General features: G+C 44.1%; 2 protein-coding genes and 1 long non-coding RNA gene across 7 annotated transcripts in view; 1 reads left to right on the top strand and 2 right to left on the bottom strand.

Annotated features, from left to right (window-relative positions):
- The window catches only part of LOC311608467, a 51,421-nt gene extending 40,457 nt beyond the window's left edge, over positions 1–10,964 (top strand). The window contains exon 3 of the long non-coding RNA XR_014782977.1: positions 10,780–10,964. This is a non-coding gene — a long non-coding RNA (uncharacterized lncRNA). The remainder of the gene's footprint in view (positions 1–10,779) is intronic.
- Positions 1–21,853, bottom strand: part of FGD4 (FYVE, RhoGEF and PH domain containing 4) — a 157,157-nt gene that overhangs the window by 89,904 nt on the left and 45,400 nt on the right. Inside the window, exon 1 of one of the 5 annotated variants that reach the window (XM_084800972.1) lies at positions 1,323–1,422. The exons of the other annotated variants lie outside the window; for them this stretch is intronic. The gene's annotated coding sequence lies outside the window, so the exon portion shown is untranslated. Of the gene's footprint in view, positions 1–1,322; positions 1,423–21,853 lie in introns of those variants that run through there. 5 annotated transcript variants of the gene reach the window in all.
- On the bottom strand, positions 20,048–21,071 carry LOC311608465 (ADP/ATP translocase 2-like; the record flags this gene model as incomplete). Its single annotated transcript, XM_084800996.1, is given in 2 exon segments — positions 20,048–20,194; positions 20,196–21,071. Coding segments are annotated over 2 exon segments (1,008 nt in total). The 3' UTR covers positions 20,048–20,062.

The raw sequence follows: 21,853 nt of genomic DNA, 5'->3' as shown, positions 1-21,853 counted from the left end.
GCATCCCTTAGAGCAGGTGCCTGTGGAGGCCAGGTGCAGGTGTTGCATCCCTTAGAGCAGGTGCCTCTGGAGGCCAGGTGCAGGTGTTGCATCCCTTAGAGCAGGTGCCTCTGGAGGCCAGGTGCAGGTGTTGCATCCCTTAGAGCAGGTGCCTCTGGAGGCCAGGTGCAGGTGTTGCATCCCTTAGAGCAGGTGCCTCTGGAGGCCAGGTGCAGGTGTTGCATCTCTTAGAGCTAGCCTTATAGGTAGAGTTTTAAATGCGTGATCTGGGTACTGGAAACTGAACTTGTTTCCTCTGGAGGAGCAGTGGGTGCCAATCATCTCTTCAGCTGCCCTTCTCATGTAATACAGTCTCCTAACTCTGACTTGCAAGTGCTGGGGTTAAAGCTTTGTCTAATTGCCTCTTTTTTCCATTTTTGGGGGGCTTGGGGTGCTGTTGAGACAAGCTTTCACTATATAGCTTGCTGAGAACCTATGGCAATCCTCCTGTTCATCTATCAAACCCAGCTTTGCATTCCTTTTCAAACAATATTTTAGGAGATATTTCCTATTACATGATTACAATTTTATTTTTGTTTTTGTTTCTTTGTGTAACCCTGGCATTCCTGGAACTGGCTGTACAGACCAGGCTGGCCTCGAACTCACAGGCTGCCTTCCAAATGCTGGGATCAGAGGCATGCGCAACCCTGCCAGGCCACCTGATTATGATTTTACCATACTGTGGAATTTCATTTCTGTTTGAAAGACTCAATTCTCATAAACTCGCTCTCTAGAATATTCAAGAAAACCACAGTGACTTAATACTACCACCAACAATTAAAAAACAGAAGCAAAGCCACACCTTTCTCTACAATATTATTTTACATGCACAAACAAGGAATACTCTCCCAAAATTCTTTACCTAAACAAGACTGAGATCCTTGGGATTTGTGTTGCTCACAGGGCAACACATCATCCTTTGTCTTAGAAGCATTTCTTAACTTTGTTCTCATTAGAACCAGAAGAAAAAGGTTCTTTTTTTTTTTTTTTTGGCTGGCTTTCCCTTTGCACTTCTCTTGGCAGCTGAACAAGAAGACTTTTAGTTTGCTTCTGTTTTTTTATTAACCAAACGAATTTGCATTTTGTTAAGAGAGGGAAAGCTTCCCTAAAAAAAAGACAAAAGCTGTGAAGAATACCTATTTTAATCCCGAAGGTGAAAAGCAATGTGAAATTTACGTTTAACTTTAAATAAAACCAAACTCTGGCCTGGCACACGGATTCTATAGTAATCCGTACACTAAAAGTAACAATCGAAGGATACGCTAGAAAGCGAAACCGCATACCCGATAGTGGCCACGACTCCACACACAGAACATCTGGCCTTTCCTCCGCTCACGTGCTTAAAATCTCGTGGCTTTAATGCTCGGGAAGTGGTGGGAGTCCCGCCAGCGTGCTGTGACAGGGTAAGGACAAGCCCACGCACCGCTTCCCACACCTTCCGGAGGCTGGGCTGCCGCCACGCTGCTCAGGGGACAATGTAGAGGAGGACGGGGAGACATCTTTCCAGTGTAGCATAGTAAAGAGTGGAGCGGCACAAGCCGCGGGGCAGCTGCTAACCGACCCGGGCTCTGCGGGAACACAGCTGCCACCCTCTGAGTGGCTGCCCTGTACCAAAGGGGCCACACGTTCTCAGTCTGGAAACTAAGACGAAGGTCTTAAGTTCACTGACCTCAACTGCTATTTTGTTACTATAACTTTCTTTTTTAGCACAGCTCACTGATTTTGGAGAAAAAACTGTGCAGAATTAATAAATATTACACAACAGTTTCCTGGGAAAGTGTTTTGTTATTTCAGAACATAACCTGGCAAAAATATTTACTGCTCATCTTAGTACATGCATATATTACATAACTGGGAAAGGCCTTTAAAATTTTCTCAGAGCCCTGAGACACTAAAAATAAATAAATAAAATAACCTCTCTGAATTAAAGTATTTATGAGATCACAGAGGGATGACAGATTAACAGACATTTTCCCCACATACATAACGGTCCTCACATTTTGCATGGATCAAAAATCTCTCTCTCTCTCTCTCTCTCTCTCTCTCTCTCTCTCTCTCTCTCTCTCTCTGTCACACACACACACACACACACACACACAGAGGTACACACCATAAGTCATTTGAATTTAAAGAATAAGTTTTGTTTTCTGCAGATGGAAATTTTTAACATATATTTAAATGTACTTTCTTTTTAGTTAAAATATAATCACTCTCTTTCTTCCAACACATTCCATGTGCCTGAGATTCATGGTCTCTTTTTCTTTTAACATTATATGTACAACATACAATACATAGGTATATAAATGCAATCTGCTGCATCCTTTTAGTGTTACATGTATGTATCTGTTTTCATAACAGAGAAGAGAAGCCAAGGAGAAGCCAAAACTGCCCTTAGGTGTCTAGTTAAATCTCACTGCCCTGATTACAGAGACCACTGAGCCCTGGTCAAGTTTTATCGCTGTAAAGGCCAAAGGTTTCTGTTTCCCAAATGTCCCACCTCCTATTCAAATTATAGCCCCAGGTTTGCTTTTCTTTGCTGTAAATAGTTAATACTTACTTGAAGCTCTTTTCGTGGGACATTTCATCAAACTCTTACATACTAAAAGGTAATGATTTCTCTTCATTTTACTGAAGAGAAAATGAGGTTTATGAGTTTTAAAAGTTTGGCTATTTATACAAATAAAATAACAGATAACAGTCTTTTAAAAAATTTAGTTATTTACTATGTATTCAGTATTCTGCCTATATGTACGCCTGCACATCAAAATAGGGCATCAGATCCCGTTATAGATGGTTGTGAGGTGGTTGTTGGGAATTGAACTCAAGACTGCTGGAAGAGCTGCCTGTACTCTTAACCCCTGATACGCCCTTCTTCCCCACAAAACGATAAGCTTTAAGAAGTGAATTTAAACTGGGTGGTGGCGGCACAGGCCTTTAATCCCAGCAGATTAATCAGATTAATCCCAGGCCTTTAATCAGAAGGCAGAGGCAGGTGATCTCTGAATTCCAGGGCAGCCTGGTCTACAGAGTAGGTGCCATGACAGCTGGGCTACACAGAAACACTGTCTCAAAGACAAAACAAAACCGGCTGTGAGGAGCCCTGCCACATGCCCTGTGCACACTATTCCTGGCCCGCAGCTCAACCCCATCCCCGGAGGCCCGTGGCCACCTGGGACAAACAGATAGGAGCCCAGCATAACTGTCTTCTGAGAAACTTGAAAGAAACGGCTGCTGAGACGCACAGCCAAACACCAGGCAGAGCTCAGGGAGTCTTGTGGAAGGGTAGAGGGAGCCTGAGGGGTCAAGGACACCACAGGACATTTAACAGAGTCAACTAACCTAGGCCCATGGGGCCCTCACAGAGGCTGGACCACCAAAAAGGAGCATGCATGGGCTGGACCTAGATCCCCTACATATATGTAGCAGATGTGCAGCTTGGTCATCACATGGGTCCCCTAACAACGGGAAGAGGAGTTGTCTCTGACTCTGTTGCTGCTTTCAGGTCCCTTTTCCCTAACTGAGCTGCCTTGTTTGGCCTCAGTGGGAGAGGAAGCTCTTAGTCCTGCAGTGACTTGGGATGCCAGGGTGGGTTGGGATCCCTTAGGGGCCTCTCCTTCTCTGAGGTGAAAAAGGAGGAAATGAGAGGAGGGGGCATGAGGGTGACACTGAGGAAGAGGGGAGGGACAGGGCTGGGATCAGGCTGTAAAGTGAATGAATGAATGAATGAATGAATGAATGAATGAATGAATGAATGAATAAGTAAATAAATGGGGGACAACCAGACAAATTAATTTAACAAGTTAAGATATGCCTGCATTCTCTTTTCCTTTATAGACGAAAGCCAGAAAACCAAAATATTGTCTCAGGAAAATGACAGCTAAAATAAGGCAAAGTTGCCTTAGGACCCCACGGCTGACTATGGGCTTAGCAAGCCTGGGACCCTGGCTTCAACCCTCACATCAAACTAACTGCACGAGCAAATGGAGATTCAGTTGTCCATAAGTAGACAATGTGCAAACATAAACAAACGTAGAAGCGAATTCCAGGCTTTTCCGTTCTCTCCGTGGAAGTTGCCTGTCCAGTTAACCATGCACTCACACATGCACTTTAAGCAACAGTACCAACTTCTAGGTAGTCCCTAAAGTGAAATTACGCTGACCTGGATGAGTGGATATTAACTGAGGCTGTACTCTTAAATACCAGAGAAGCCTAGTCAGCGCACACACGCTGCTCTGTGCTGCAGCCATGCCACGGTAAAACTCAGCTAGAACAAGGAGCAAGCTGCAGACTCACGCGTGATGCCGAAGGCAAAGTATGTGTCTTCCATATGACACCTTGAAAACCCAAGGGGAGAGGAAGAGCGAGCATGGCAGGCTGATAGGGTCATGGCAGCATTCTATGAGACAGTGGCTCTTACACAGTGAAATGGACGGTCAAGACCCACAATTGGACCATAAAAGGAGTTATCTTAATGTTTGAAATCCTTTATTTGTTAGAAATCACAGAATAAGAACAATTATTGTTTTTAAAAAATTCAATGATGAGGTCGAGACCGGAGGTTCATCTGGGCTACATAGCAAGACCTTATTTCCCCAAAACACAACAATAAAAACAAACCCGAGCAAACAAAAACAAGAAATACCAGCAAGACATAATTTGCAGAGCAAGCCAAAGGGGAACTCCTTGCTCTCTGCAGCCTCAGTGAGCCGCCACCTTGCCCTCCTCTTCCCTCCCTACAGAGATATTATTTCAACACAAATTTTACTGAACAGAAACTTAAGAAGTTAGCTAAGTTTTCTGTCTTAGCGTTTTCATTTAAAGCTAATATAAACTAGCACATCATGCAACTAAAAACTTTCGTGTATTAATGACAAAACCAGCTTCAATAAATTATCTATTAATAAGCATGTCTTGGTAATAAAGGAAAATTATACCCATAGATGTTAGTATTTAGCCTTTTCAGATAAAAATGACAGTAGGAAATGAAATGAAGACTTGATTGCACTTAAGTAAAACCTCCCATTTTCATACGCCATTTAACTAGGAGAAATCCCCACTTCCACAGAACAAATATAACCTTAATTGATTTTGTATTTATTGGTATTCTAATCACAATATAGCAACACCAAATAGCATGGTAGTAAAACAATTTTCTCAATGGCTAAAAATAATAACATTAAAAAGTACAAGAATCGGTTGGCATAGAACCTCCCTCCACTTTGCATGTTTGTGACCCTTAATAAAACGAAGCCTGGAAATATTAAAACATAAGCTAGTAAATATTTTATTGGCATATTTTGTACTAAATTGTTTTTGCATAAATCATCAAAAAGAACTGAGCCTTGTTATTTTATTTAAAATGAATAAATAAAAATATAGTGTTAAGTCTCAAACCCAGAACAAGCAGCTAACAGATCAAAGCAGACTTGGCCACTGTGTTCTCTGTTCTCCCAGCATTCCTCAGTCCCTACCTGTTATAGGGTATGGCTGCCATAGCCCACCCCTACCCTAAAGTTCTCAAGCCCAGGCCCTGGGCTGCCCTTCCCTGTATAATCCAGCCACTCTCCTGGCCTAGGCTGCCCCTCTAGGCCAGCGGCTCCTCTCCCCTCTTCACACGCTCAAGGTGATGTCCACCCTGGACTCTCGCAGATGTCCTGCCTCTGCCTCTCCCTTTCATCTACAGTTACTTTCTCCTCCACAGCCACGTCCTCTCCTTTCCTTTTTATTTCTTTTTTTGTTCCTATAGTCTATTACCTCGTTACTTGTATGTTCAGTTAAAACTGCAGCCACACTGCTGCCGGGGAAGCAGCTCTCCTCCACCCCACCCCTCTCCTCCAAATCTAAGCCCCAGTCTCATTTTCAGCAGACCCCTTGCTGAAGTCTCCTTCCCCGCCTGTCCAGCGGATTGCACAGCTCCTCCCCTCCTGCCTTCCCTCTCCATCCTCATTGCTTCATACCAGCCCCCAACTGCAGCAGGCGTTTCTTAAGGAACCCACTATAAACACATGTGTGCATTTCTACCCACAAAGCCTGCTCTACAGAGGCAGTAGAAGGAAAACTCCAACCTGATGAAGCTAACCACACCCAAGGGGGGAAAATCAAACAAGGAATAAATAACCCCAGACCAGAAAAATCAAGGGGAGGGGGGGAGGAGAAACTATCCCATAACAGGAATCAATAAATAATGCTCATTAATAACTCTCATCATCAATGGTCTCAATTCCCCAATAAGAAAGTGCAGACTGACAGGCTGGACTAGGAAACAAGATCGACTGCCCTGCTTCATCCAAGAAACACACCTTAAATATCACTTCAGGGTAAAAGGACAGAAAAAGATATTCCAAGAAAATGGACAGAAGAAACAAGCAGGTTTATTATTTTAATATTTACAAAATAGGGTTCAAGCCAAAACTAATCATAACTGATAGGGAAGGACATCGCATTCATATCAAAAGAAAAAGTCACCTAGAGGATATTGTAATTCTAAACATCTATGCACCAAACACTATGACATCCAAATTTATAAAAAGAAATACAACTACAGCTAAAATCATGCATTGACCCCCACAATGATATCGGGTGACACAACTCTCACCAATAGATAGGTCATCCAGACAAAAACTAAACAAATAAAGCAAATGGACCTGAAAGATATTTATAGGACATTTCACTCAAACAAAAAAAGAAATATACCTTTTTATTAGCAGCTCATGTGACATTCTCCAAAATTGACTACATACCTGGACACAAAGGAAGTCAACAGACATAAAGACATTAAAATAAACCCCTGCATCCTATTTGATCAGCACAGATTAAAGTTAGACACAGAATATACAAATTCTTGGAAACCAAACAACTCACTACTGAATTAAAAATGGGTCGAGACAGAAATCAAAACATTCCTAAGAGCAAGTTAACAACACTAAGTACCTACATAAAAATATTGGGAAGATCTCATACTAGCAATTTAATAGCACATCTGAAAGATCTAGGGAGGAAACAGAAGATTTAATACCCAAAAGTAGAAGGCTAGAAATAATCTAACTCAGGGCTGAAATCATTAAATAGAAAAACCAATAACAAACAAAACATACAAAAATTAATGAGACAAAGAGCTGGTTCTTTGAGAAAAAAAAAACAGTAAGATTGATGAACCCTTAGTCAAATTAACTAAAGGACAGAGAAGATCCAAATTAGTAAAATTAGAGACAAAAAGAGGAGCGTCATGACAGAAGGACAGCCAGAATCATAAGGACATACTTTAAAATCTGTACTTACCAAACTAGAAAACCTTGATATGGATGGCCTACTGGAGTTAAGACTGGTGCAGATAAGCAATTTAAACAGGCGCAAACTCCTACTTAAATAGAAGCACTAATTCAAAGTCTACCAACCAAAGAAGCCCGGGAACACTGGATTCATGATTCTACCAGACCCTCAAAAGGGAATTAATGCCAATACACTTTAATATTCCTTAAAATAGAAACGGAAGGAACATTATTAATTCTTTTAATGAGGTCACAGTTACCCTGATACCTAAACCATACAAAGGTCCAACAAAGAAAGAAAATTACAGACTAATTTTTCTTGTGAGGATAGAGGCAAAATCCCTCAAAAAATTTACAAAGACAACCCATCAAAGGCTCACACCATGACCAAGTAGGCGTCTTCCTGGAGATGCAGACATGATTCAGTGTATGTAAAGTGATAACTGTCATGTGCCATATAAACAGGCCAGAGATAAAAAACCACACAATCATCTCAATAGAGAAAAGGCCTTTGACAAAATCCGGCGCCTCTTTTTGATAAAAGTCCTGGAGAGACTGGGCATGCAAGGGACATGCACATTTCTGAAGGACACTAAGAGCAACATCAATAAACGGGACCTTGTGAAACTAAAAAGCTTTCATATGGCAAAAGACACCGTCATTTGGGCAAATTGACAGGCTACGGGATGGAAAAAGATCTTACCAACTACAATCCAATAGGGGGTTAATATCTGTAATATGTAAAGAGTTAACAACAACAACAAAAGTAGACATCAAGAAAGCAACCTAGCTAAAACATGGGTTACAGGAATAAATGGAGTGTTTTCAAAAGATGAAACACAACTGGCTAAGAACCACTTAAGGAAATGTTCAAAGTCTTTAGTCATAAGGAAAATGCAAATCAAAACTACTTAGAGGTTTTGTTCTACACCAGCAAGAATAGCCAAGATGAATAAAACAAAGGCCAGCTCGGGCTGGTGAGGACACGGGGTGAGGTGGCTGCTCATGCACAGCTTGCACAGGCACTCTGGGCGTGAGTGTGGCCGCTCATGCACAGCTTGCACAGGCACTCTGGGCGTGAGTGTGGCCGCTCATGCACAGCTTGCACAGGCACTCTGGGCGTGAGTGTGGCCGCTCATGCACAGCTTGCACAGGCACTCTGGGCGTGAGTGTGGCCGCTCATGCACAGCTTGCACAGGCACTCTGGGCGTGAGTGTGGCCGCTCCTCAGGAAGCTGGGCACAGATTTCTCAAGAAGCACCTATACTACTCTTAGGCATATCCACAAAGGACACCTCATCTGACCCGGGACGTCTGCTTACCCATGTTCATTCCTGCTCTATTTATAATAGTCAGAAACTGGAAAAGGCCTAGACATCCACCAACTTAATAAATAAAGAAAATGTCATACATTTACACAGTGGAATATCAGTCAGCTGTTAAAAAAACAAAAACCCTAAGTCATGAAATTCCCAGATAAATAGATGGAGCTACAAATAAATAAATAAATAAATTAATTAATTAAAAAAAATCAGCCTGGGTGAGGTAACCCAGACCCAGAAAGACAAATATGGTATAAATATGGTATGTGTTCCCTTACACTGATATGTGCGTGTGAGCTACCACTGATACTAGCCACAGAACTACAGAGGTGAGCTAAGGTGTAAGGGACTAGTGAGGAGCGAAGAGACAGGTAGGACACATAGAATATACAGTTAAGGACAGATGAGGGGCAGCGTGCGGAGGATTAGCTGAAGACAAGGACAGAAGGCACGGGGTAAGGGAAGGAAGGAAGGGAGGGAAGCTAACACTAAGGGGCCATTTGAGGGATTACATGAAACTGTACTACAGTAGCAGTTTCATACCTACACCTCCACTAACTCACTGAGCATACGTAAGTTAAGCTGCTGCCCACCTAGAGCCCTCACCCTACAGTCCAGTGTCATGGTACGGGAAGGTGCTCTGCCCACTGCCAGCGGAGAAAGGTAAACACTAACCCACGGCAAACTCTGCAGGCTACAATGGTGACCTGCCTGCATGCCAGCATGCCGATAAGCTGGTGCCAATTATGGCAGTAACCAGCCACTATCTGACTGGACTTAAAGCCTGCTCCGTGAGCCAGATCCCGTGCCTTTCACTGCTTGCGTGGCCAACAGTCTGAGACCAGACAGGTCATGGGCCTGGCGGGTGGGGGATGTTACTGTTCTGCTAAAGGAAAAAAGCAACAACATGACTCCTAAGGACATTCCGCTTTATCTGTAGGCTAAGTAGCACTCAGCCACCACCAGAAAAACTTCTTTCCCTCAGTAGATGCCCAAGTGGACAATATTCACAGAGCAAGAGACCCCGGAACACTCAATCCTACATGGGATGTCCAAATCAAACCCTTCCTCCAGGGATCAGGGAAAAATACGGAAGAGGAGGCTGGAAACAGTGTCTTTCAGACACAACAGGACTGGTGCACAAATGAACTCAGAGACTGTGGCAGCACGCACATATCCCAAGTGAGGTCCCAATGCTGGGAGAGGACGTGGGCATGCGTCACCACCTCTAACCCACAAACCATATCTGACCGACAGCCGCTCACAAAGGAAAAAGTAGCTTCTCCAAGGAGTTTCCCTGGGTGTACACTTAAGGGAGGGCCCGCGTCAGGCAGTGCATGGCCAGCCTCAAAATGAACTCAGTGGTATCTGCGCCTCAGCGTGTGTTTCCTCTGCTTTTTGTTTCTGTTTCTTTTCTCTGCTTTGTTTTATTCTGGATTGCTTGGTTTCTCTTATGTTCTTCCCTTCTCTTTTCTTTCTTTTTTCTTTTGATTTTGGTTTTTCGAGACAGGGTTTCTCTGTGTAGCCTTGATTTCCTAGACTCACTTTGTAGACCAGGCTGGCCTCGAACTCACAACTACCCACCTGTCTCTGCCTCTTTGACTGCTGGGATTAAAGGCGTGCGCCTCCCCACTCCACCCCTGCCTCGGTTCTTCTTTGGTTCCTAAAGAGAGCGAGAAAGAGACGTGCAGTTGGACAGGTGGGATGTGGGGAGGACCTTAGAGGAGATGGGAAAAACCATGATCGGAATATATTATACATTAAGAAATTTATGTTCAATAAAAATAAAGTAAAAGGTTTAAAGTGGAATTATCACACCAAAAAGTTTTGTTCCACCATAACAAAAAAATTTTTTAAACGTAAAATGTTTAAAGATGAGATCATCACAATAAAAAAAATATTACAATAGAATATAGCCTAGTATCTGTTTATGACTCCCAAGTTCAGGCAGTCAGCCTGTCCTTGCTTCCTAAGCCACGTGTGCTTAGTCAGCTGATCGCACAGCCCACTGCCCAGGCCATATCTCTGACTAGGTTGTTGGGGTTTTTGGTTTGTTTGTTTGTTTGTTTGTTGCCCTCCTTGGTCAGCTGACAGACGTGGGGGCTATAGACAGTCACTCTACCTTCTCCGCCTTCTTGCTCTTGTTCCCAGATGGATCTCCGTTGAAGTCTGAAGACTGTCCACAAGGACACGCAGGGTTTTACCAGGCAGCAAAAGAAGAGAAACAACAGTGCTTCAGGCCTCACAGTGAGGACTCTGTCAGGTCTGCGTGGCTCTCTCCAGTTCCGGTCGCCACGGGGCCACAATACACAGCTGACAGAGCGAGCCGGGCTAACCGGGGCGTTTGGAATAAAGCCCACATTCCACAGGAGGCGTGTAGGCTCTGCCTCTGCTCTCCTTCCCACTCCCATCTCTTGTCCTGCACCTCGGATATGTTCCCAACAGTCACTTGGGTTTTGAGAAAGGAAGTCAGGAAAAAAAAATGTGTATTTTGCAGGTTCCACGGGAACCTACTTTTAGATCTAACTCGGAAATAAGGACACAGGTCCCAGAAAAACCTCCTCCAGGGCTTTAATAAAATAAAATGTAGGTTTTGCCCTTGACAGATGAAACAAAGGGCAGGCATACTACAAGCAGTAATACCAACTTCGGGCATGGAAGCTCTGGCTTTCATTTCTGTCGGTTTTATTGGCTACCTGATCCAAACTTCTAGTCTCTTCCTTCCCCAAGAGCACAGTGCAGCTAGCTGGATTAACAGCAGCCAGGAAAGCCTTCTGTGCTGTCTACAATATTAGTATTATTATTTTTACATTTATTGTGTGTGCCTGTGTGCACGTGTGCTTGGCCATACATACTATGGAGGTCAGGGAACAACTGGCAGGGGCCGACTGTCTCAGGCAGATCTTAGATCCTCGGGCCTGACTGAGAGTGCTTTCCCCTGATAATCCACCTCACTGGCCTGGGCTACAAAATTCTTAAGGGCTTCAGTAAGAATTTGAAAGAAAACATATCTAAAAATGTAGCCAGTTAGCATCTTCAGTTACTTATTTCTCTAGCCCTTCTGACATAAGACGACACTGTTCACTGGGTTCTCGTGATATAGTCAGCACTGTGTGCCTGCTGCTCATGGAGGCCAGATCCCCTGAGCTGCTACAGACAGTGGTAAGCTGCCCTGTGAGTGCTGGGAAACACATCTGGACACTGTAAAATGGCAGCAAACGTCCTCTAGCTTAAGAACACTAGAAACTTAGTTACCAGCAGCAAACTGGAAAACGCTTCTTTTAAAAAAAATAATAAAAATAATAAAATAATAAATCTGAAATTAAATTCAAAATCCTTCTAACATGGCAGCAGCTGACTCGCTGAGCTCCTATATGGAACTCAATATAGTGTGTGTGTGTGTGTGTGTGTGTGTGTGTGTGTGTGTGTGTGACTTACACCTAGGCCCCTGGGGTGCTGATGCAAAGCTCTGCTCAGTTCTTTCCCAGGTTCACAGTTCCATCAGCCACACCAACCATATGGGTCTTCAGAGCCATAAGGGATCAGACACCTACCAAGTGCCCTTGTGACACTCCTTAGTACTCCACTACAGCCAAAGCTTAAGAGAGCACGGTGAACGCCCATCCTGTTCTCTGTTAGGGTTGATATGTACCTTCTGCAACTATAGTCTCCTTAGACTGTCTCTTCTCAAACAGCAAAAAAGAAAGCAGTCGAGGAGAATGGTGATTGACAAGTGTGGTTGTGGTCCTTCTTGTTACAGGCGCACAAAGGATCCAGAAAGGCTATCTAGATCAGCGTCTTCCAAATTTCTTCATGTTTGATCCCTTTGACTGTAAAGTTTCCCATAAATGTCTTATGTATCAATGGACTAATAGGCACAATATAAAATAAAAATAAAACTCAAGATAGGGGGCTAGAGAGACGGCCCAGAGGTTATAAGCACTGGCTGCTCTTCCAGAAAATCTGGGTTCAGGTCCTAGCACCCGTATGGTGGCTCACTGCCATCTGTAACTCCAGTTTGAGAAGATTTGACATGCTCTTCTAGCCTCTGCAGGAGCCAACACAGACACAGTGCACATATATATATTTGTGTAGGGGAAAACACTCATACACATAAAATAAAATAAATCCTAAACAGGAAACAGTTTAGGATGACATAGAGGCTAAAACATGGATAAATATGCTTCTGTCATTTTAAAACCTTGCTCCTACAGCTCAGAACACAGCAATCTGGAAGTTTCTTCCCATACACGGTACTGATGTTTACTCTAATGGAGAACTCAGTGCTATACTTCCTAAAGATTTCTTCTGAAATCTAGCAAACTGCCATCAGTCCTTTTAGATTACATGGAGTTGCTTTATTTATTTATCCTTTAAAAGTTTGGTCCAAAGTCTGCTAAACTCATTTCAATGACTTATGCCAACTTAAAAGAATCTTCTTGCAATGCAGGGCAAATATGCAGAAGTCTGCTTTTGAAAAAAAAAATACATTTAGCACCTAATCTAACAGAGACCTTTCCAGGCAACCATTTACAGACCTTTTCCCTAGTACATTTTCCCAATACTTTCCCATTCACATGTCACTTTGAGCTCAAATGGAAATGCTGTGTACATTGTACTAGGAAAACTTCTAAGCACTACACAGGAAAGTTGTCGAAATGAGAACACTCAGAGCTGTGGTACGGCACTTGCTTAAATCCTACGCCCGCGGTGTAACTGGTGATGTTTATGGTCACATAGTACCGAGCGCTGCCAGAATGCACTGCCTGAGATAATGTAATATCAGTCAACATAGCCAGCAAATGATACACCGGCAGGCATAGAGGCCGCAGGGAGCCGCCTACACGCTCAGCTTCTCACTTCGGCCAGAATTCCTCAGAGAATCAGATATACAACATGGATTTGTGACACGGAAGGAAGGTGCCAGAATACATCTAAGAATTAGGGATGCTAACTGTGATGGCGCAGGCCTGTATGCCAGCACTCAGGAGGCAGAGGCAGGGATGCTAACTGTGATGGCTCAGGCCTGTATGCCAGCACTCAGGAGGCAGAGGCAGGGATGCTAACTGTGATGGCTCAGGCCTGTGTGCCAGTACTCAGGAGGCAGAGGCAGGGATGCTAACTGTGATGGCTCAGGCCTGTATGCCAGCACTCAGGAGGCAGAGGCAGGGATGCTAACTGTGATGGCTCAGGCCTGTATGCCAGCACTCAGGAGGCAGAGGCAGGGATGCTAACTGTGATGGCTCAGGCCTGTGTGCCAGCACTCAGGAGGCAGAGGCAGGGATGCTAACTGTGATGGCACAGGCCTGTATGCCAGCACTCAGGAGGCAGAGGCAGGGATGCTAACTGTGATGGCACAGGCCTGTGTGCCAGCACTCAGGAGGCAGAGGCAGGGATGCTAACTGTGATGGCTCAGGCCTGTATGCCAGCACTCAGGAGGCAGAGGCAGGGATGCTAACAGTGATGGCTCAGGCCTGTAGGCCAGCACTCAGGAGGCAGAGGCAGGGATGCTAACTGTGATGGCGCAGGCCTGTATGCCAGCACTCAGGAGGCAGAGGCAGGGATGCTAACTGTGATGGCTCAGGCCTGTAGGCCAGCACTCAGGAGGCAGAGGCAGGGATGCTAACTGTGATGGCGCAGGCCTGTATGCCAGCACTCAGGAGGCAGAGGCAGGGATGCTAACTGTGATGGCTCAGGCCTGTATGCCAGCACTTAGGAGGCAGAGGCAGGAGGATCTCTGTGGGTGAGAGAGCAGGTTTATATAATGAATTCTAGGCACCATGGGTTTAGGCATGGGGAGAGTGCCGAGTCTTTTTTTTTTTTAAACACCTTATGAAAATTATTTCGTTTTGGCACCAGCTTCCTGTCCCCAGTAGTCTGTCTGTGCACACAACACTACACATACTATTGCTTTGAATAAGATGACATCTAAAAGATATGTATGAATTATGTTTGTGTTCCTAATCAGTATAAGTCGTATTTATGATTCACTTAAATCTTGGGAATGAATTGAATATTAAAGATAAAATATGTAAGATCCTTGAACTGACGTATGCTGATTGGTTTTTACTGTCAACTTGACACAAACCAGATTCTCCGGGGAGACGAGAGCATCAGCACGGGAGCTGCCTCCATCAGGTTTCTTGAGGCACGGCTGTAAGGGACTGGCTTGGATAATAATTGAATCAAGAGCCCCCCCGCCCACCCCCTCCCCCCTGCCCACTGTGCAGGGCATCACGCTTAGGCGGGTGGGCCTGGACTGCATCGGGAAACAAGAAGAGCCAGCCAGAGGGTCACAGCAGCACGCAGCACTCTTCTGGGTCCCTACTTTAGTGCCTGCCTTGAGTTCTTGCCCTGGGCTCCCTCAGTGTCGGGCTTATCAGGAAGTGAGAGCGTGGACCATGGTGTTTGTTACAGCAACGGAAAGCGAAGACAGGACTTAATACATTATAGCACCAATGCTAAAGTTATGGTTCAATATAGAGAGTAGGTACATGCACTGTCTACCTATAAAGGCACTGAGAATCAGATGATCTCAAGATGCATGCTTCCGGAATTTTAATCATTTCCTCTAGACTGGTCTGGATTGCAAGGAGACAATCTAAAACCATAGTTTGATTCTAGGACACAAATCACCACACTGAAAAAATTAGAAGTATTTCATTAGTTTATAAAGCCCGTCTAATTCTTATCTAGAAGTAAAAGAATATGGCTAGATATGCACCAGGCTCCAGGCTTGATCCCAGTTCCAAAAATAATACACATGTAAACGCAGTAAAATAATATGATAAAGAAATATCTGAATAAAAAGTTCTCATAGTAAAGACACATATTAAAACAATACTTTTACAAGCTTGGAATCTAAATAAATGATCATAAATTATATAACCCAATGCTAAAGACACTGTCAATCTAAGCCCTACCCCCCGAAATATAAACTGAAGCAGCAACTGAATAAAAAAATACCGGAAAACTACAAGTCTGCAACCTTGGTCAAGTTCCACTAAAGAAAAAGCCATCTATGCAAAGATAAATAGAATTTAGAATGAACATCAGATTAACAACAACTATGTTTTAAAGACATCATTTCTGTTGTCCAGGCTGACGCTGAACTCTGGGCTCGGCAATCCCCCTGCCTCAGCCTCCCACGTAAGTGGCACTATGCCTACTGCTACCATACCCAATCAGATTTAGGCTTGATAATTACATTCTCTCCTGGAAGAAAAGGACAGTTCAAACCACGCAGGAGATACACAAATATCTGATTTGAAAGCATGTTAATAAAGTGACTTTTTCTAAGTATCTGGGAACATTTTGAGCAGTCAGTAAGAGCATTCTCGACCTAAAATTGCCCAGTGAAGTGATAGTCATTTTCAGAACCTCCATCAGGCATCTCAGCAGTATTCCCAACACCACGTCATAGAGGTATCAATCAGATAAAGTTACAATCTCCCCACACACATTCCTTCCCTGGAGCAATGAGTAGGGCTTGTGGAACTTCCATAGACCAGAAGCCTGGTACCTAAAAGTAATGTGTACTCTTAATAGAACTGCCTAAGGCGTTTGGGTTCAGAATGAGGGTTTTAATTCTACTACAAACTTAATTCTGTTTTAAATATAAGTTTGTCTAGTCCCAGCACTCAGAAGGTGGGTCTCTGTGAGTTCGAGGCCAGCCTGGTCTACATAGCAAGTCTAGGACAGCCAGAGCTACATAGGGGGACGCTGTCTCATCTCTTCCCTGCCCACACACAGCCAAAAAGTTTGTCTAGAATGCCACATTATAATTTGAACCCTTTGCAATTTATCAAGCACCAGTGTAAGAATTTATATTCAGTACTAATGACCCTCACCAATGTCACCATTAAATAAATAATGAGCCAGGATGGTGTTAACAGGATCATGGTACTAAGGGGAAAGTTGGCTTGGTAATCAGATTAACCACAGCTTCCAGGGGGAAATAAGTTCCAGTTTGCAGCTTCATTGGATCTTTTCAGAGCCTGTTGGGGTCTTTTTTTTTTTCCTGCTTACTAATGTAATTACTTTTTTAACTGGCTTCTGAGAATAGTTTCAGTTCTGCTTTGGGCAAATTTAGTTATTATACTAATGTACTGACTTGGAATTAACAATAAATTACACAGTAAAGTCGAGTTCTCATAGGGGGTGCTGGGGTAGGGTAGCTCAGTGGTAGAGGACACACCTACCATGCTTCAGGCTGTGAGTTCAATCCTCACAAAACTAAGTGAATAAAAGTGACAGATGACTGAGCGGCTAAGGTAGCTTGTTGTTCTTGCTGAAAGCCTCATATGAGCTCTATATCATGAAACTGCCTGTAATTCCAGCTCTGCAGAATCCAACAGCCTTTCCTGGTCTCTATGCATACTCAAATGTGCAACCCCTCCCTTCCCCAACACACACAGACAACTAAAAATAAAATAGGTCTTTTTTTTTAAGTGAAAAATAAAATCAGTAGCTATTGAAGTAGCTATTATCCCTTGTGGTATAAGAATATAAGTGCAATTATCTTGATTAAGCAAGAAAGGGTCCTGAAAACCTGAATTCCATCCTCAGACCCCACAGGGTGGAGGACAAGGACTGACTCCTGAAAGTTAACCTTTGACCTCCACATTTGACCCCACTGACAGGGAATAAAGAAAGGAGCTCATTTGCCTCCAGCTTATTTTAAAGGAGTAAATAGTCCTTCTACATAATAAATACATTCAAAATAAGTTTTTAAATTCAAATCTTCCTTCTCTTTGGATTCTCACTTTCATTTCTTTATTGAAAAGACACATGCACTCGCAAGCATCTGCAAAAATCCAGTTTCTGTTTGCTTGCCCTGTGTTCAACATTGGCCAGAGGGACCAGGTTTTAAGAAATTCTCGAGAAGAAACAAACTATGTAAAATGGCACCACAAGCAGAATGCTGAATACCAGCAAAGATACTCTTAAAAGAATAGTAAGGTCGGGCTGGGCGTGGTGGCGCATGCCTTTAATCCCAGTACTTAGGAGGCAGAGGCAGGCGGATCGCTGTGAGTTCGAGGCCACCCTGGTCTACAAAGTGAGTCCAGGACAGCCAAGGCTACACAGAGAGACTCTGTCTCGAAAAACCAAAAAAAAAAAAAAAGAATAGTAAGGTCTGTTCCTTAATTTTTTTGTCAAGTTGGCATAGGCTTGTATCATTTGGGACTAGGGACCCTCAAGCGAGAAAACACTCCATAAAATCAGCATGTAGGAAGCCTATGGGGCACTTTCCTGATTCTAGGAGCGTGCAGCCCCCTGTGGGCAGTCCTGGGTTGCTTAAGGAGGCAAACAGAACAAGCTGTAATGCAACAGCAGTCCTCTGTGGTGTCCGCTGCGGTTCCTGCTTCCAGGTTCTTGCTTCTGCTGAGTTCCTGTCTGCCAACGGTAGAAAAAGCAAAAAGAGTGTCCACAGACTTCGACTCATTCAAGAAGAGGACCGTTGGCTGTAATTTCCCAGACCTACCAATGAAGCCTGCAGAGTCCTTGGTTATTCTCAAGCACTTGAGGCATTTCTGAGAAGGAGGTAGTCTTTTCCTTATTCTTTCATTAAGTGCTTTATCTAGCAATTTCCACCCATGAGGCTTTAGGCAAGCGCCCAGGAGGACACAGATAGTTGAGGCAGATTCTACCGTCTCCTACTGTATTATGAGGGAGAACTGAGCGAGAGCAGGTGAGACCTGTCGGACACTAGGACACTGGAGCAAGGGGAGAGTCCCTGACTTAGGTTCACAGGATCTTAGACTAGATCCACACTTACTTTCTATAAGTAAGTTCAAGACATTTGTGAGATGCTGCTTTCCTTTCTTTTGATATTTCTAGGCTATGTGGTTTGTCGCCAAACCTAAAACAAAATAAAATAATGATTATAAGTGGACCCGCCCTGCCCTCAAGTGTGGTGATGATGGATAAAACTTCAGAGCACTGTGAGAACTCAGATAAGAAAATGCAAAAACTGAGAAAAAGTGGTAGTTTAGGAGTATGTTTCAGGAGTTTAGTTAACGGCAATATTTTGTCCTATTATTTTACAATAAAAACCAAGACCTTGTAGCCATTTTGGTCCTCAGCATTACCATTGCTTCAGTATCTTATAACTGAGCTATGAATGGCAAGTAGCTGACTCATTAGAGTCCAGACTTTGCACAAATGTACATGGATATTAGCTTTACGCTGTGAATTCAGGTGAACTCTGTTTCCTGCTCTCACCTACAGCAGGAGTTTAGACGTCTGTAGTCAACAATTGTAAATGGTAATGAATGTTAGAAATTGAGGTTATGATGTAGGAAGATAATTAAAAACTTATCTTTAAATCTCACTTTCCCTTCTTGTCACCTTCTGTTCTTCTGCCAGTGCTGAGAAAGGCCAACAGACTGAGAACACTGCGCTTCCTTGGGACGTGAGGGGTGGGTGGAATGGAGGATGAAGACCCAATCACCAAAGCACACTTTGTTACAATGTGTCACGCTGATATCTAACGCCTTATATACTAATTTAAAAGTGATGTGAATGTAGGGAAGGGATTCACAGGGAAGGGAGTGATGGAATCTAGGGTATCAGGGACATAAGGGGGTGTTGGTGACCGTTTTCACTATGCAAAATTATCAAAGAACAAGTTTAATTAAACATATAAAGAGCAGACATTTCATATACCAGTCAGGACCAGTTAGATATGTAACAAGAAGTAAATTGAAGCTTTGGGTCAAATATGGCATTCAATTGTACTTCCTCTTTGTGTTACCAGTATTAGCTAATAATATTCCATCTACTCACATTCAATTCACACATCCAATTAATTGCTAAGTCCTAATACTTCTACAACTTGAGAAAGTCCTGTCCCTTCCTCTGCGTCCTTGTGCCACTGTCTTCATTCAGATTCCCCACTGCTCCCCGGCGAAATGGCAAGGCCCCGCACCCACACAGATCTGCCAAGGCCATAGCCTCAAAATATACACAGGCCCTCAATGCACCCCGTGTGAAGTTCCAGTGAGCTCATGCCGCGAACTCCCACCCCCCACACGTGCCTTACAGCCCTGACGTCTGTTCCTAACTACTGCACTCATACATTCAACCTCAGCGTTCCAACACTGCAAACCTGTATTACTCTTCTGAGGTTTTTGACCTTGTGTACGTTACTCTAATGTCACTCTTAAGAGTCTGATTCCGGACGGGCGCGAGCCCTTCCTCCTTGCGCAGCCGCGGCGCCTTCCCACACCGTGCATTGCGTGCCGGAGGACGTTTCCCAGCTTAGCCGCACGTCCTACGTCCCCTCTGTGTCCTGGCAGGCTGGCGCCATCATGACGGACTCTGTCTCTCTGGTGCTCACGCCTAAACAAGCCCCTTCGCTTCTAATGCTTTGGTCATAGTAACAAAAGAGAGAATACAAAAACCATGGAACAGAAAACCATGGCTTAGCATCCTACAATGGTCTTCCGGAAATCTTCCGCCAGCCGTCACGCGGGCCTGTATACATGATATCTGTTCTTTTGCGTCCTGACTGCATCATCATACGACGGCGAACCGTGTCAAAAGGACAGGAAGTCAGGCCAACAAATAGCAGTGACAGACTGTGCGGTCATCCAGCTGATGACGATGTGAGTATTCTTGGGATCCGGAAGCGTTCCCTTTGCAGTGTCATAGATACCAAAGTAGGCAGCTCGGTAGATGATAATGCCCTGTACTGACACATTAAAGCCTTGGTACAGGCCCTTAATCCCATCAGATTTGTAGATCTTAACCAGGCAGTCGCCAAGGCCTTTGAATTCCCTTTCAGCTCCAGCTTTGCCCACATCAGCTGCTAGACGGGTACGGGCAAAATCAACTGGGCAAACAAAGCACAGGGATGTGGCCCCAGCGGCACCACCTGATGCCGGGTTCCCTGCAAAGTAGCGCCAAAACTGGGCCCTCTTGTCCACACCACCCAGAAAGATCTGCTTGTATTTATCTTTGAAGGCAAAGTTGAGCGCCTGGGTGGGGAAATATCTGATGACGTTGGCCAGGTTACCACGCCAGAAGGACAGGACTCCCTGTTCCTTGGGGATACGAACCACGCAGTCTATGATGCCCTTGTATTGCTTATCTGCCGTGATTTGCTTGCTGGCATGCTGCACCTGTAGCAGCAGCTTGACCAGCTCGATGGGCGCTACCGCCGTCTTGGAGATGGCTGCGGCCACTCCACCAGCCAAGAAGTCCTTGGCGAAGGACACAGCGGCATCTGTCTTGGTGAATGTGAAAAAAAAAAAAAAAGAGGCAGAGGCCTGCGGGACAGTTCTGGCTTGACAACTGGCTTTGACTCCTGGACTCTGGGGTTCACTCAAAGTTATTATATGAAACCATAACACTACAGAATTATGGAGGAGGGGAAAGAAATTTTTTTTCGGTACCTGTACCTTAAACAGCCTCGAAAAAACCCAACCAACCAAACACATAGCACAGTTCTCAGTGCCTGTCTGTGAGCAGAGCAGCATTTGCTAGCAGTGACAGTACACACTGATTTTCTAATCTAACCCCTGCCTCTGCTCCAGCCAGCATCCCAGCAAGCTGAGGGACACGGCAGGTCAGAGGGGCCTCAAAGAGAGAAAGCAACGACTCAGTGCTCTAAAGAGACAGAAGGATTCAATTCAGAAGTTTGATAAAATAAGATTTAAAGAGCAGAAAGAAAGTCATTCAAATCAACTACTAGTATTAGCTCCGTGACCTATTTTATGGGAACGTGTTAGGTCAGTCAGCATTTTGGCATTATGTGTCAAAATAAAATAGCAAAAACCCACAGTAGGTCGATTTGCTGTCTTCCATAATAGTGAAATATTTGAGTCACTCTTAGAAATTGATTTAGTTTTCTATTTGTTTCCTATTTAAAAAATAACTCCAAAAAATATATATATATATATATTTACCAACATAAAAAGCACATAGTTCCTAAATGGCATTGAAGTACTGAAAAGACAGAATTGGGAGAGATAGCAGAACGCTCAAAAAAAAAAATCCACTTAAGTCTAGCAGTCCCCACACGTGGGAGGATGTGGGAATCAAAGCCAGTGCAGGCCCGAGAACTGTATTCTCAGTCTTCATGAAAGATGCCGGCACCAGGGCTGGGTGTCAGTCTGGCAATGCTGTGAAGAGCAGCGGACATCTCACCAGGTCGGAACCTCCTCCTCAACAGCGGGCGGCTGGCCGGCTCTGTGCCTCAACTTCGGGTGTCTGGGTAGTG

Source organism: Acomys minous (genome assembly GCF_964271855.1).
Source record: "Acomys minous genome assembly, chromosome: 11".
In the NCBI taxonomy this organism is placed as follows: Eukaryota; Metazoa; Chordata; class Mammalia; order Rodentia; family Muridae; genus Acomys; species Acomys minous.
Note: the sequence above shows the minus strand (reverse complement) of the source record. Positions and strands in the feature narration are given on the sequence as shown.